The 13,188-nt window shown below is 42.5% G+C and overlaps 1 protein-coding gene across 1 annotated transcript; it reads right to left on the bottom strand.

Annotated features, from left to right (window-relative positions):
- Nucleotides 1-3,432: 3,432 nt before the first annotated feature.
- On the bottom strand, nt 3,433-12,502 carry ACTR5 (ARP5 actin-related protein 5 homolog (yeast)). The gene is made up of 8 exons (XM_010074050.1): nt 12,272-12,502; nt 11,255-11,424; nt 10,295-10,512; nt 9,775-9,957; nt 7,073-7,195; nt 6,412-6,551; nt 5,335-5,467; nt 3,433-4,015 (listed from the first exon to the last, which is right to left on the bottom strand). Exons 1-8 carry the CDS (start codon nt 12,436-12,438, stop codon nt 3,758-3,760), a joined length of 1,392 nt encoding a protein of 463 aa, XP_010072352.1. The 5' UTR covers nt 12,439-12,502; the 3' UTR covers nt 3,433-3,757.
- Between the last annotated feature and the right edge of the window lie 686 nt (nt 12,503-13,188).

Genomic DNA, 13,188 nt, shown 5'->3' with positions numbered 1-13,188 from the left:
AAACCAAGCATTGGAAAAGAGGGAGCGAAAGGAGCCTGAAGAACTCTTGGCAAATCATACCAGGGGTTTGAGCCATTTAGAACTGAGAAATGTTGTTAAAGCTGATGCTCAGGGACCGGCTCACTCTCTGCACAAAGCAGTGGGAGTGAGCAGTGGGAATCAGCACAGCTGCTCTGTGCCTGACATATCGAACCGGGGTGTAAATCCCACCATATGACTTTGGGGATAATGTTAAATCCATTACAGCATTCTCCCCTCCCCTGCGCATCCCACACAAGCTTCGAAACTTCTGTTCTATGACTGGCTGCTGGAGGATCATTGCAGGCTGTCTCTGGAGGGATAATCCTAAATTTTAAGCGACAGTTCATGGGCATCTTCTCTTTCTTCTGAAATGCTGTCTTACACAGCACATTAAGTATTTCGGAGATTAATAACTGGAGCAAAGAGTTCTAATCTTGGTGTCCTAGTGGAGATTTAGCAAAGAACGGTTCGTGTTTGAAGTTGCTATGGCACAGGAAACGTAAGAAGCCTTGAAGACCAAAAGCAAGGCTTGTATGTGGCTCAAATGGAAATCTGGGACATTAAACGTGTGATCTATGTTTAGTCTCCAGGGCTTCTCGCTGACGCGGTGTTTCCACTCGGAGCAGGTCTTAGGGACCCTGCGAAAGGTGGAACCCAGTTTGAGCTTTCTCTTTTAGATTAAATAGACCAAGCTCACCACGCCTGGTAAATTGCAACTTGTACTTTCATTTTCTTTGACCTGAATTAGGTGATAACTGAATTGTACAATAAGGTTACAGGTTTCTTTGAACTTAATATACTGAGGACCAAATGGGACCCACTTGACCATCTCTGACCTGGGACCGCACTTTGTCAGCATGCAGGACAAACACTGCAGGTTCTGGGGCTGCCTGCACAGCAGCTCACAGAATCACAGAATCACAGAATGTTAGAGATTGGAAGGGACCTTGAAAGATCATCTAGTCCAATCCCCCTGCCAGAGCAGGACACCTAGATCAGCTCACTCAGGAGCAGCCCTACGACCGCTTGGCAAAGGCCCTCACAGGGGCAGTTCAAGTTTCTTGTCCACAGAATGATTTTTTTTTTTCTCTCCAGTAAACAGTTTTCTCATTGTAACAATTCCTCTTACTGCTCCTCACACAACCAGGAGTCCCATCAAAAAGGAGCCAAGCAGGTGCCTTCTTGGCCTGCTCCCCTCTCGGGTGGCATAAGCCAATGTGCAGAAGAAATAGCCCAAAAGCCCCTTCTGGGTTTGGGGAGCCCTGCACCAATTATATGGAAAACAACCAAATTCTGCACATAGGTGTGAAAAAACTTTGCCACAAGAGTCACAAAGGTGGAGCTCAAGGACTCCAACACCACTGTCAAAAATAATGCTGTTGCAAACTCCCACCCTCAACACCACGCACTCCTTCCATTTTCTTCTGCCAGCACCAATGCTCACCCAGTGCCATAGCAAAGTGTACTGGGGAACCGAACCGACACGGGTAAAAATAATCCCCTTTTGCAACCTTCACACTTTTCATGGTGCTACTCCAAGCAACTGAATGCCCACCAGCACTTTCAGAACAGCCTGTAACTGTGATCACCTTGTCCCAGTTCATCAGTTTCTCCAGCTACTGTGGGGATAAAGTAACAAATTAACAGCTAATATTCAAGAGATTATAAAACTATGCTTCCTTGAAGCTGTTTAAGCAGCTGATCTGGCATCTCTGTACAGAATTAGACAGCTCTGCTTCAAATTAATCCAAGTGAAGTGGCTGGCACAGTTTGGCCAAACATTTAAAAGCAATATACCCATCCACTACAGATATAGCCATTAAGCCTTCATTCTGGAATAGTTTTATGCACAACAGCTTCTTATCTATTTAGCAACCAACACCAAGTATCGGAACAGATTTCTGTATCTTGAGTAGTCACTCTGCCGCAATAGCTAACGAGGTGTCAGAGAGGGGTCAAACAGCAATGGGACATCATACACTCTACTCTAGGTCACTGAGACAACCGAGATCAGAAAAGACAGTTGCCGTGTTTCAGCACAGCATGTTCTTCCACATTCTTTACCACCTCTAGAATTGCCTTAACGGTCCTGAAAATTAGTACACCTCCAGGCAGCAGCTAGGGATAGGATCAATAATCCAAACCTGAGGTTACCTGAAGGCAGCAAGCTCCCTCCTCCTCCTCCCCTGCCCAACAGCCTGGGCAGACCAGGACAAATGTCCAAGACTCATATCCCACCTGAGAGTGACCAGTGCAGTGTGCTGCAGGAACCATGGCACGGAGCAGGTCTATAACACTTCCCTCATACACTTGCCGAGGAATATGCGACTGCAGGACCTCCCACACTGAGGTGAGACCTCCATGTTTGATGGCAGATTTTTCTTTTTTAAAATCATAGATCTGGATAATACTTCTTGAATCCAGAAGTGTGTATATCACATCCTGTGGCAACAAACTCCTCCCTTTAACACCAGCAAGCACTTCATGTCCTTTGTTTTGAATCTGCAGATTCTTGATGCCCTGCAGCCCTTGGGACCAGTAAGTCACTGCCTCTTCACCTTCTTTATACCAGTTATGGTCTGGATATTTTCCCCACAGTCTTCCAGCCTAATGCTTCACAGCTCTTGCCAAACAGATGCGGTCTGCTTAGGTTTCAGTTCAGCATCTAGTATTGATTATGGGAAAGCAATAGCAAGTTGTTCCATACAAGAACTGAATCCTCAGTCAAACTTAGAGTACGTGGTGCAGCAGGACAGGGGCCTGTCTATGAACCCGCATTTTTCAGCAAGGGACAACCAATCTAATACATCCTTATTGCTGTACTCTCTAAAGAGGTCAAATCACTAAAACACATAAATTAGTGGGAAAGCAAAGCGTTTTATTGCTAAAACAACTTCTGATAAAAAAGTCCCACCAGCCAAGAGCTGCCCTGCTCAGCCACCACTCTTGTAAAACCACTTAAATACTGCACAGGATTTGGCAGTCCTTCTGGACTGTGCCTCATGGAGGGTTCTGTCTTTATAGCTGGACAGTGCTTTCTGTGACCAGGTCTCCAGTTTCAATCAAGACATCAATATTACTGACATAATGAAGTCAAAATGTATCTGATATCCCACTGCTTATTCAGTGGTACTTTAGTAGAAAGTGGGAAGCAAGAAAGAAATAAAAAACAATGAGAGTGCAGGAGGCCTCAGGAGGAAAGGCACAGACCAGCCCCTCCAGTAGCACGATGCGTCCTGACCAAGCTGTCCTGACCAAGCTGTCCCGACAGACGCTCGCTGTGACAAGCAAGGGAGACGCCTGCTGGGCTGAGTCGCTTGATACAAGCCCAGCTTCTGGATCACGCAATAAAACTAGTATAAAACCAGTACATTTTAATTAAATTTAAAAAAACCTGTAAAACATGTAGTCTCAAAAACCCCTGAGTGTCACTATGAGAGTTTATAAGATGGTATTTTTCTCTGGAACGCCCTTCTGTTGTGTTCCTCCTTGCTGATGCACACTCCTGTGCTATGCACGAGCAGCACTGGGCGTTGCATGTGCTATGACCGCTCCAGCTCACGCACCACATGGCTTGTCCTCCTCGTTCAAGCAACTGGATGAGATACTTAGTGCTCTCTGAGCAGCCAGCAAGGCTCGGCTAAAGCCTGCTCTCCATGCACAGCTCATACTGCAACCCAGTCACTCTTCTCTGCACAGTTACCTCCCTCTGAGGGTGTGTGACAAAGGCACGGTGCTATGCCTGCTCACAGGGATTGCCTGTGCTGGATGTCAGAGCTCTGCTCGGTGCTAATGCCTCTGTTGTCCGTGGTGCCTGCTTTGGAAGGCGAATGGGAACATAGACATTTGAAGCACAGTGTTCCTTGAGGTATTCTCCCCCTTTTTCTTCATAGTCTTTTCTGGTTATCCAGCCTTCCTCCCGGGTCATGTATTCCACTGCCCAATCCCTAGCCCCATACCAGGCATCTAAAACAGGACTGGAAGCAAGGTGAACCTGGATGGAAGGAAATTAGAACATCATCATCAATTCAATACAGGTGAGAAAAGCCCCTTTTACCCTGATTACAGCAATATGACACAAACCACTGAATTTCAGAAGTTTGAGCTGAGTATTCAGTGCCTCTGGGGAAGAGTAATGTTAGGAACGGGTTTGAAATGTGTTTTCACCTTGAGATCAATCCTCCATGAGCCTGCTGTGTTTCTAGAGGTTGAGAAAGCACAGGAGTGTATCACATTCACAACCAACAGCCCTCACTGCAAAACAAGTATCAATTGCTCCAGCAAAACTTCCTCCCAGCTTGAAGTAGCAGGGAAGAACACTGCAGGCTAAGAAATCACAGTGTGTGGGAAAGAACCACATGTGCTCTTTCCACTCATGTAGATTTGTACTTCCATTTAAACTATCCCTATCATTGTAGCATGAACTGCTTTCCTGGTTCAGCTAGGGCCTTCCTAGACTAGACGCCATGTAAATCCCACATGTGATACCTGTGAAGTGACAGGTGTCTGACACGGCCACACTATGGACCATATTTTAATGGAAACAAGGAAGCTCTTATTCAGTTACAAGCAGGAACATTAAAAACAGACAAAAACATGCTCTTCTTCTTCCCCCAGACATAAGTTACACACTCAAAACTCAGCAAACAATATCCTTCTTAAAACTACCAAGTATAGGGCTGTAACTAAGTTTCTGATTTTTCCATTCAAGAAGACAGTAGATTTGAGGAGACAAGGTGGCTTCAGAACAGCAAGGGAGACTCTTGCAAGCCTCCTTACAAAATGCATGGCAGACTCCAGGGCTTGCCCAGCTTGTACAGTGATGGCTATTAAAAACATAGCAAGGGATCACAGGTTTGTAAGATACTCACTGAATTTATTTTGCTGCTGTCCCAGACAGTCATTAGATGTAACAAATTGAACACGTAACTTAGTTTTGAAGTGAAGAGTTTTCCCCAGCAGCTACTCCTAACAAAGGTTGCTTGTTCCACTTAGTAATTGTCCCAGTCCTAATAAATCAAATCGGCAAATTTCCAGTCAAACACACTTGTGCGTGCATGGTCCTTTAACTGAAGCAGGTTTTCCTTTTCCAAGGCATCTGCCCTACTCTCTCTAATGTCTTCAGAAAGAGCAACAGTACCTTTGCTTAACCTTCATCTTCTCAGGTCAAAAAAGCTGTTTGAGGTGTCTTGTCATAAAACACTGTCCATCCCCATGCTCTAAGTACACCTGCTCTGTACCTCTCCCAGCCTGAACTACTTCTGAACACAGACAAACAGGCTGTTCATGCAAACATCACGTCAGTACACGTACCTGAAAAGATGACTGGAATGGCCTCATTTCAAGGAGTTCCTTCTGGACTCTGGCTTGCAGTCCAGGGTACATTGTGTTTCCACCAGTGAGAAAAACATTCTGGACAAGAATAGCTTGTTGCTCCTTTGGATACCTACAAGGAATAAAAAACAACTTCGGTCTTTCTCAAGGACATCTCTCCCATGAACCGAACAGCTATGGGGAATACTGACGCCTTGTCTTCAGGATTCACTTTGAGAAACTTCCCTCGCTTCCCTAGCACAAAAACACATATACATTTGTTTTCTGGAAATTCAGGGGACGGCAGAATAAAATCCTTAAAGCACACTGTGCACCGTCCCCCATAAATCAACAACTCAGCAGAGCTGGAATTCTTACCTTCCAGAAAATGCAAGAAAATCGTGTATGTCCACACAGTCACCCCATTCAGGGGTGACATTTTGCTAATCCTAAATTGTTTGGAAATAGTTGTCCAGCAAGTGTCCCTATATGTCCCTATGTTAAAATGTCACCCCTAATTTTGTTCTTACAAAAACAGAGACTGCCTGCTCACTGTTTCAAGGGATGGATATTTACAAGGGTTTGTTGTTTCCCTCTAAAAGAAGTTGGATCAGAGGTCTCCAAAGTGGGGTGTGTGCAGGACAATCCATTGGGGTGCAGGAAGAAAAATTTTTTTTTGTACCATTAATAAGTAAATTTTAAAACCCTGTTTATTTCACCTTTATCTCATCCTTTTTTAATTTCTATTTTTGTGTATGTTTTAAAATGTACATAATATATTAGTTTAGCAGTACCTGTATGTTATTTATAAACATACATGTATTGGAGGCGTGTGCTCAAAAAATTTTTACTGATGGGGTAATCAATCTAAAAGCTTTGGAGAACACGGACTTAAGACAAGCAGTTACATGTGGTTTTCAGAACAGGAAGACGCATCAAACCTTCAATGCTCAACCCCACCAAAAAGAACTATTCAAACATATTTTCTTATATTATTGTTAAGTAGCCAGTATTGCAAAAGCTGATATCAAAACAGGACTTGTTCGCACTAGGTTCAAAGTAGCTTTGTAAACTCACCTCTCAAGGACATATTGCATGGTTTCTGCTATACCAGCCTGGTCTTCTCCTATCAGGGAGGGCTGGAAGACAATCTCTGGAGCCCGGATTCTTTCAGTGCCAAGGAAAAGCTGGTGGTACTCTGCCAGGTTAAACACGGGCTTTAAAAAGATGAGATTAAAACATAGTGGGAAATTATGTTAAAGAATAGTAATACTCTAGAATAAGCAGAGTTTCCAAACAATTCTGTACAAAACACCAATGGCAATGCTCTCACAGAGAAAGGGCCAAAAAGGTTCCAAAAGGCCAAGAAAGCTGGACTTTTCCTATACTTTATTCTGTTTGGTCCCACTCAATCCTAAGGCTGAACCTCACAAGCTGAAAGCCGTGTCCACTGGGATGCGATATTGGGCTATGGATCACACACAAAAAACTTGGGCAGGACTTCTTTTCTGTAATAACAGGCAGTGCCTGCAGAGCCAGCCAAGTGGATATATTCATGCCCTAAACCATCAGCTAAGATTGCAAGGACTTCTCCTCCCTTAATGTCCTGTTCAGATACTTTAAGCATCTCTTCCAAGAGCAGGCAAAAAAATGTCTGCGTTTGGAGAAATGCTAGCAGGCTGTTGGACAACTGGGAGGCAGCAACCTCTGGCATGAGATGAAGATACAGAAATCAAACCTGCACTGCAGCAACAGGCTTCTCAACTTCAGATTGTTCCTCAGCAAATAAAGGTTCAAACTCGTTAATACTTTCCACATCCTCCAGTGACTGTTCGCTGCCTAATGGATCCAAATCAGGAGTCTGGAAACAGAGAAGGTATATTACAGTAGGTTAGGTCGGCTGTGCTAGGCACATAGATGGCTTCAGCTCTGGTGACACATTTCAAAAATTCAATGCCAATTTCCTCAAATCTCAACTTTTTAATGTGCCTGAAACCAAATATGCTGTTCTCCAGCACTGAAGCCAAAAATCAAAATGGTGAACAACCCAGAAAACAGAAGTTAAAACAGACATTCACTCAGAGCATAAAAATCAAACACTTTGAATAAATTTCTTGTGATGCCAGCTCAGAAATTAAAGGCCTCAGTCAACAGGCTGACTGCCAGGATCCTAGCCAGCAACATCCTAAATATAACAACATACTAAAACTTATTAACATAGCTTTTTAAATTGGTTAAAACTTGGTGCATTCCCAGCACCTCTAACTGCTCTATAATTACCATTAAATTCCCTGCTTTGCTCGTGTGGGACTGGAAAACAAATATTTGCTAGCTACAAAGCCGCCACACAGTTTTTAACAGTTTCATCTGCCTAACATTTGCACACGGGATATACCAAAAGCCCTTATATTTCACAGAGATGTGAAGGTGCTCCCAAAGCCTCTTCCTAATGAAAAGCATCACTCAAAATCCTAGAGCACTTCATTGTTGTGAAGTAGAAGCAGCTTTTTAATTTTCTCCTTTGTTTTTGTTACAATGTTACCGTTGTGATTTTGTTGCTACAGAATTGGTTTTTTATTTTAAACTTGAAACATTTGTTGCAATGTCCAGCAAGCAGCAGCAGCAGAGAAAGCTAGATCATTTAAACATTCTGAAGTATCCAGCTTAGGTCCACTTCAAGCAATTGCTCCAACTGAAGTTTAAGCAGTGCTCATTGTTAGAGCAAGCCAACCTGAAATTATCTCCAAAGCTATCTCTTCTAATTCCATTTCTTTTCATATCTGAAATCTAGCAACAGAAAGAAACATAAAACTCTGCTGAAGAGTTGGCACAGACCCCAGGACAACATGATTAGCTTTTAGTCTCCTTTACAGGGCCACAGAGGGATGGTCTATCTTCACAAACGGTTCTGCTGATAATTGCAAGCTCCCTCACAAAGTACAGACCAAACAGAAGCCTTGCCAATTCATTCTGAGGTCTGAGATTACACCTAGTGAAGAGAAGGAGCAGGGCATCCACAGGAGACACGTTGGAACTTGGGCACCACCACTGGGCAAAGCTACAAGGAGCTGACAGTCTTTCAACTATGTTTTCCTAGAACGTTTTCTTTTGACAGAAGGCAAGAACTTTCTTTACCAAAATGGCAAGCCTGTGATCAACCTCAATTTTGCTCAAATGCAGTCATTTTGATTCTTACACAAACTTTCCTGTGGAGGACAGGCAAAATATAGCCAAGAAGATGCCAGCCCACTTGCTAGTTCTGGCTCCATCTCAAGTTCCACATAACACAGGAGAACTCCTAAATCATGCACTGCTCTTCTCTATGCTTAGTTTTTCTGTTTTTCTCCCTACCTTTTCTTGCACAAAGACTGATGTAACTGAAAAAGCTCTATCCTATATGACTTGATGGCAATTAAAAGTAAAGGCACGGACAGTGCTAGAACATCTCCTAGAAGCAGCTGCTATGTGCTGGGCCTGTATTAATCAGACAAACAAGCTTCCCATCTTCACAACAACCCAGAAGTCTAGCGATTAATCTTTCATTGCTAAGTGAACAGAATAGAGTGTGCTGCTTAACTGCACCAAAAAAAATAGCCAAAATGAAGGCAAAGGGTTAGTTGTTTACCAGGAAGTTCTCTGCATCTGAAAGGCAGGAACAAAAAGGAAAACACTGTTTTTAACAAAAAGTTTGGTTCTTCTTCATCTTTAGTACAAGGCTACAGACATTTAAGGATGGTTGTCCTAGGATTATAACCACTTGACGTTCAGTAGTACCTAAAACTCCATGTCACTTAATTGTTAGACACGGGGTGGTGGGGGGGGAATCTCTAAGATACCAGGCCCACTTATTTAATCAAAATTATTGCAAAAGCAGAGTTAGAGGTTGGTTTAAAGTATGAACAAAATCAGTATGTTAGCTGCTGTATTTACAACACTCAAGTAAATCAACCTTAAGTAAGGACACTGGTTAGCACGTGCTGCCAGGAGTAAGTACAAAGGGAACAGCGGGACCCTCAGTGGGACCTTCTCTGACCCACTAGGGCTCTTTTGCTTTTTCTCCAACTTATTAAAGATGTGCAATTAATTTTTAAGGAAACTTACCGATTTAATATAATTGTATACTTCAATTAGTGTCAGGAAGCCTTCACATTATGCTTAAAACTATATGGAATCAAACTATAAGATATGTCTCAGAGCACAGCACAGAAGAGCACAAGAAGGAATACTGATTTCAGGCATACTCGATACAATTGAAACGGCAATCTTCTGTAACTGCATAGGAAAGCTGGAGAAGACAGAAGCAGTTGCCAAATTAACAGTAAGTTGCAGCACGTTAAAGGAGAAGTTTAGTTCATCAATAGAAGTCTGAAGGAGCACTGTTCTCAGGCATAAAAGCTTAATTATCTCAGAGATAAGAACAGGATTAACTTGATGATGTACCTCTGGTTTGCTGTCCACAACATCCACTTCAATATTGACTTCTGCCTGAAGGATTTTTTGCTTTGTTTGTTCAATGGACAGACTCAATTTGTTGATGTAAGACTGAAGTTCTTCTGCAGAGTCCATGTTCAGCTCCACCAAAGCTTTGTGGAATTGATCCATTTGACCATCTTCTAAAAGTTCCTACAGACAGACCAGAGCTAGCTGTGATGAACAACACAGGGCAACCAACTCTCCCTTAACTGTGTGTGTACACTTTGCCTTCATTACTACATACTATTATGTGAACAGCTTTGGCAGAATTCAAAATATTTCCCAAAAGAAGGACTGTTCAGAACCTGAAAGTGAGTTCTGCGTAAATAATCTCCCACTTTTATCTTGCAAGTAACCTTCAAAAGCTCCTATCAGAAAACACCCAGGACAGTCGTAGCTTTACAGTGACGCATGATCGCATGATAAAGCTCTGAGGGCAGCTTGTCTCCTTCCCAAAAGATCACACAGAAAACTTTGCCTTGATTACCTGTATGTATAGCAGCCTGTCCAACCTCTCTTGGTCAAGTTGGAGCTTCTCTTCTCGACGACGTGCATTGAGTTCTTGGAGTCGACGTAACTGCTGCTGCCGCCTCTCCTGCTTTTCCTCCGATGTCAGAGTGCTTCCCAGCAGTTTGTTAGAGAAAGGCAGCTGCATCTTGTGCACGTTGTTCTCGTAGTACTCTGGGGACCGCCACTTCTGTAGCTCTGAATGTTTTGAAAGCAAAATAACTGTTTTGTCAGGCTGAGAAGGATGATTCATATGTCGTAGGCGCTGCACGCTAAGTTCAGACTTAGTGTTCTGATCTCCAGCATACAGGAAACACAAAGGACTAAGATGTGGGAAGTACACACTAATGTCATTTCTCTCTTCCCAAAGTAAGGGAGAGTTCCCACATATTTCTAAGGACTCCTTCAGGCTCTTTCATAAGTGACAAAATCAAGAAAACACTATTCTTCGGCCTCTATTTAAGATGACATATAACAGAGAAATTTTAAAACTTCTTTAATTCACAAAAAGTTAAAAGAAATCTCCTCTGCAATTTTGGAAACCTTAAAATGGATATGTCAAAAAAGCAGAAAAGAACCACAGCCAGATGCCAAAATCATCTTAACCAGTTCAATGTTTTGTTGGAAGTACAGAGTAAAGTAACTAATAAACTCATTTAAAATTATTTTCCTCTGAAATAATCCCAATGATTATTCACAGATAAATTTGAACTAATACAGATTTTTTTTAACTTAATTTTGTTTCTATCTCAATGTTAAATTCAAAACTGTTGTCAAGCATTTCCTATGAGGTAGATCACCAGAAAGACAGCTATGAAGAAAGCAAAATAGTAGCATGATATTTCTGCCAGAATCCCAGGTAATTTGAGAACAAGGGATACAGAGGACAAAACTAAGTTTGGATTAATACCATCTAGTAGTAAATTGCAGTTGGTTTTACCTTCTATGTAGTCCTCTGCAATGTAGCTATGCTCATGCAGTATTTCCTCCATGCGACTGAGAGTGATGGCAGCAAAATGCCCTGGGTATTTCAGCTGAAGGAGGCGCTGCAGATACACAGCTGCTTGACACCCTCCAAGATTAATACGTTTGCAGTTTTTAGCATCTAACCTGAAAACGCAGAGAGACACAACAACTGAAATTAGAGAGATCCACAAGTTCAGCATAAAACAGTCCTCCTGCTTTCCCCAGTATTATTTAGTTTCTGATATGGTCAAGTAGACAAATGAATATTCACAAATATTTCGAGATTCAGTTGCCAGAGAATCTAACACACCTGCTTTTCTCAGACAACAATCACTGCTTTGTTTATTGGAGATGTTTTAAAATAACCAAACATTCAATAATTTTGGCGACAGCAAAGAAATGTTCTATTTTAAGAAGGGAAATGATGGTTAGTGGCACTAAAAGTAGTTCCTTTAACCTTTTTAATATTTCACAATTGGCCAGGTGCAGCCCTTGAAAATCCGAAGCATCTACCAGATACAATAAAGCCATTTCCTGCAGTAAGGACTTAATCAAAAAAAAAAAAGAAAAAAAAAAAAAGCAGAGCAACGTAGCAGCATAATCAGAATTACAAAAGCCTCAAGAACTGCAGAAATCTCACAGAGCACTTTATTTTGTCCCAAAGCTGCTTTAAAACCTAACATACGCTTTTTAATGCCTGATCTTACCTGGGGTAGGTATTCCCTTCTACTTTTGAAAGTACAGATCTACGCATAAATAGTAACTAGAAATACAATACGTACAAGGACAGCACTACTTCTTCAATTCAAAATTCAACAGAACTTAAAATCTGCAGATCTAGTTTTAACTTGTCAGTATAAATTAAGACCTGGTACGAGCTTATACTGCAGGAGCTGGAATACAGAATGCTAGAGGAATGGGTGTCTGCATCACTGAAAAGTCAATGACTGACCAAGAGAGACTGCACCGTACTTACACACCAAGAACTCACCTGCCGTCTAGGACTGGCAAAATGTGTGTACACTGATAACCTGAGGATATGACCAAACCACTGCAGGGCCAGTTCTGCCTTCTGTTGTGGTAAAAACTGTACAAGCTATCTACACCATAGGACACTTTTGGCACTTGATAGCATTCGAAGAGGAGCTCTGACATCATTTGTCTCGAATACAGAGGATTGCACACCGCTTCCGTCAAAACAATTGGATGATCAACACAACCCTGTAAGAGATAAGAAAAGAAAAATAATAAAGGTGTGAAGGGAAAATACAGTGATACTTATTCTTGCTTCTTCTTTTAAACATCAGCAAGAACTTCTGCAAAACAGCAATGAGAAAACACTTTATGTGCAGGCTATTAAGTTAAATTCTATCTAGTGCTTAAGGGGGTAAAAAAGAGAAAAGGCTTATCCATAGCAAGGCTTCCAATGTTGATTCACCCAGGGAATAAACTCCTAAGGGTGGAGGAGAATGGATATTTAAAGGTAAGGGTAAAACTGGTGGAAGTTTAGCTCAGCACTAGGTAAAGCTTTCAAACTGGTGTTGTCATGGGGGCAAAAGGCTTCATGGTCTGAGAACAACTCTCAACTCAGCCAGGTATACAAAACTAATAACGTCAAATGTCCTTCTCAAAAACTGATCCTGGGCACTGGCTCTCGGCCAGGCTGTGGACGCGATGCTGCAGTCCAAGCCTCTCCCCCTGCAGCTGTATCTTCTCTCTTTCATTTTACCACTAAACTACGATGAAATTAAGAGAACAGTGGGGTTCAAAAGACCCCCCTGGGGAGCCCCCGGCCAGGGTCACCACAGCGGGCTGCTCAGGGCCATATCTGCGAGGAGGGGACAACACAAACCCCCCGGACAAGCGGGGCGATGCTGGACCCCCCCATTCCCACAACACACCCAGTCA

This window comes from Pterocles gutturalis, unplaced genomic scaffold (genome assembly GCF_000699245.1).
Source record: "Pterocles gutturalis isolate BGI_N339 unplaced genomic scaffold, ASM69924v1 scaffold4037, whole genome shotgun sequence".
In the NCBI taxonomy this organism is placed as follows: Eukaryota; Metazoa; Chordata; class Aves; order Pterocliformes; family Pteroclidae; genus Pterocles; species Pterocles gutturalis.
This window is presented reverse-complemented; position numbering and strand designations above follow the sequence as displayed.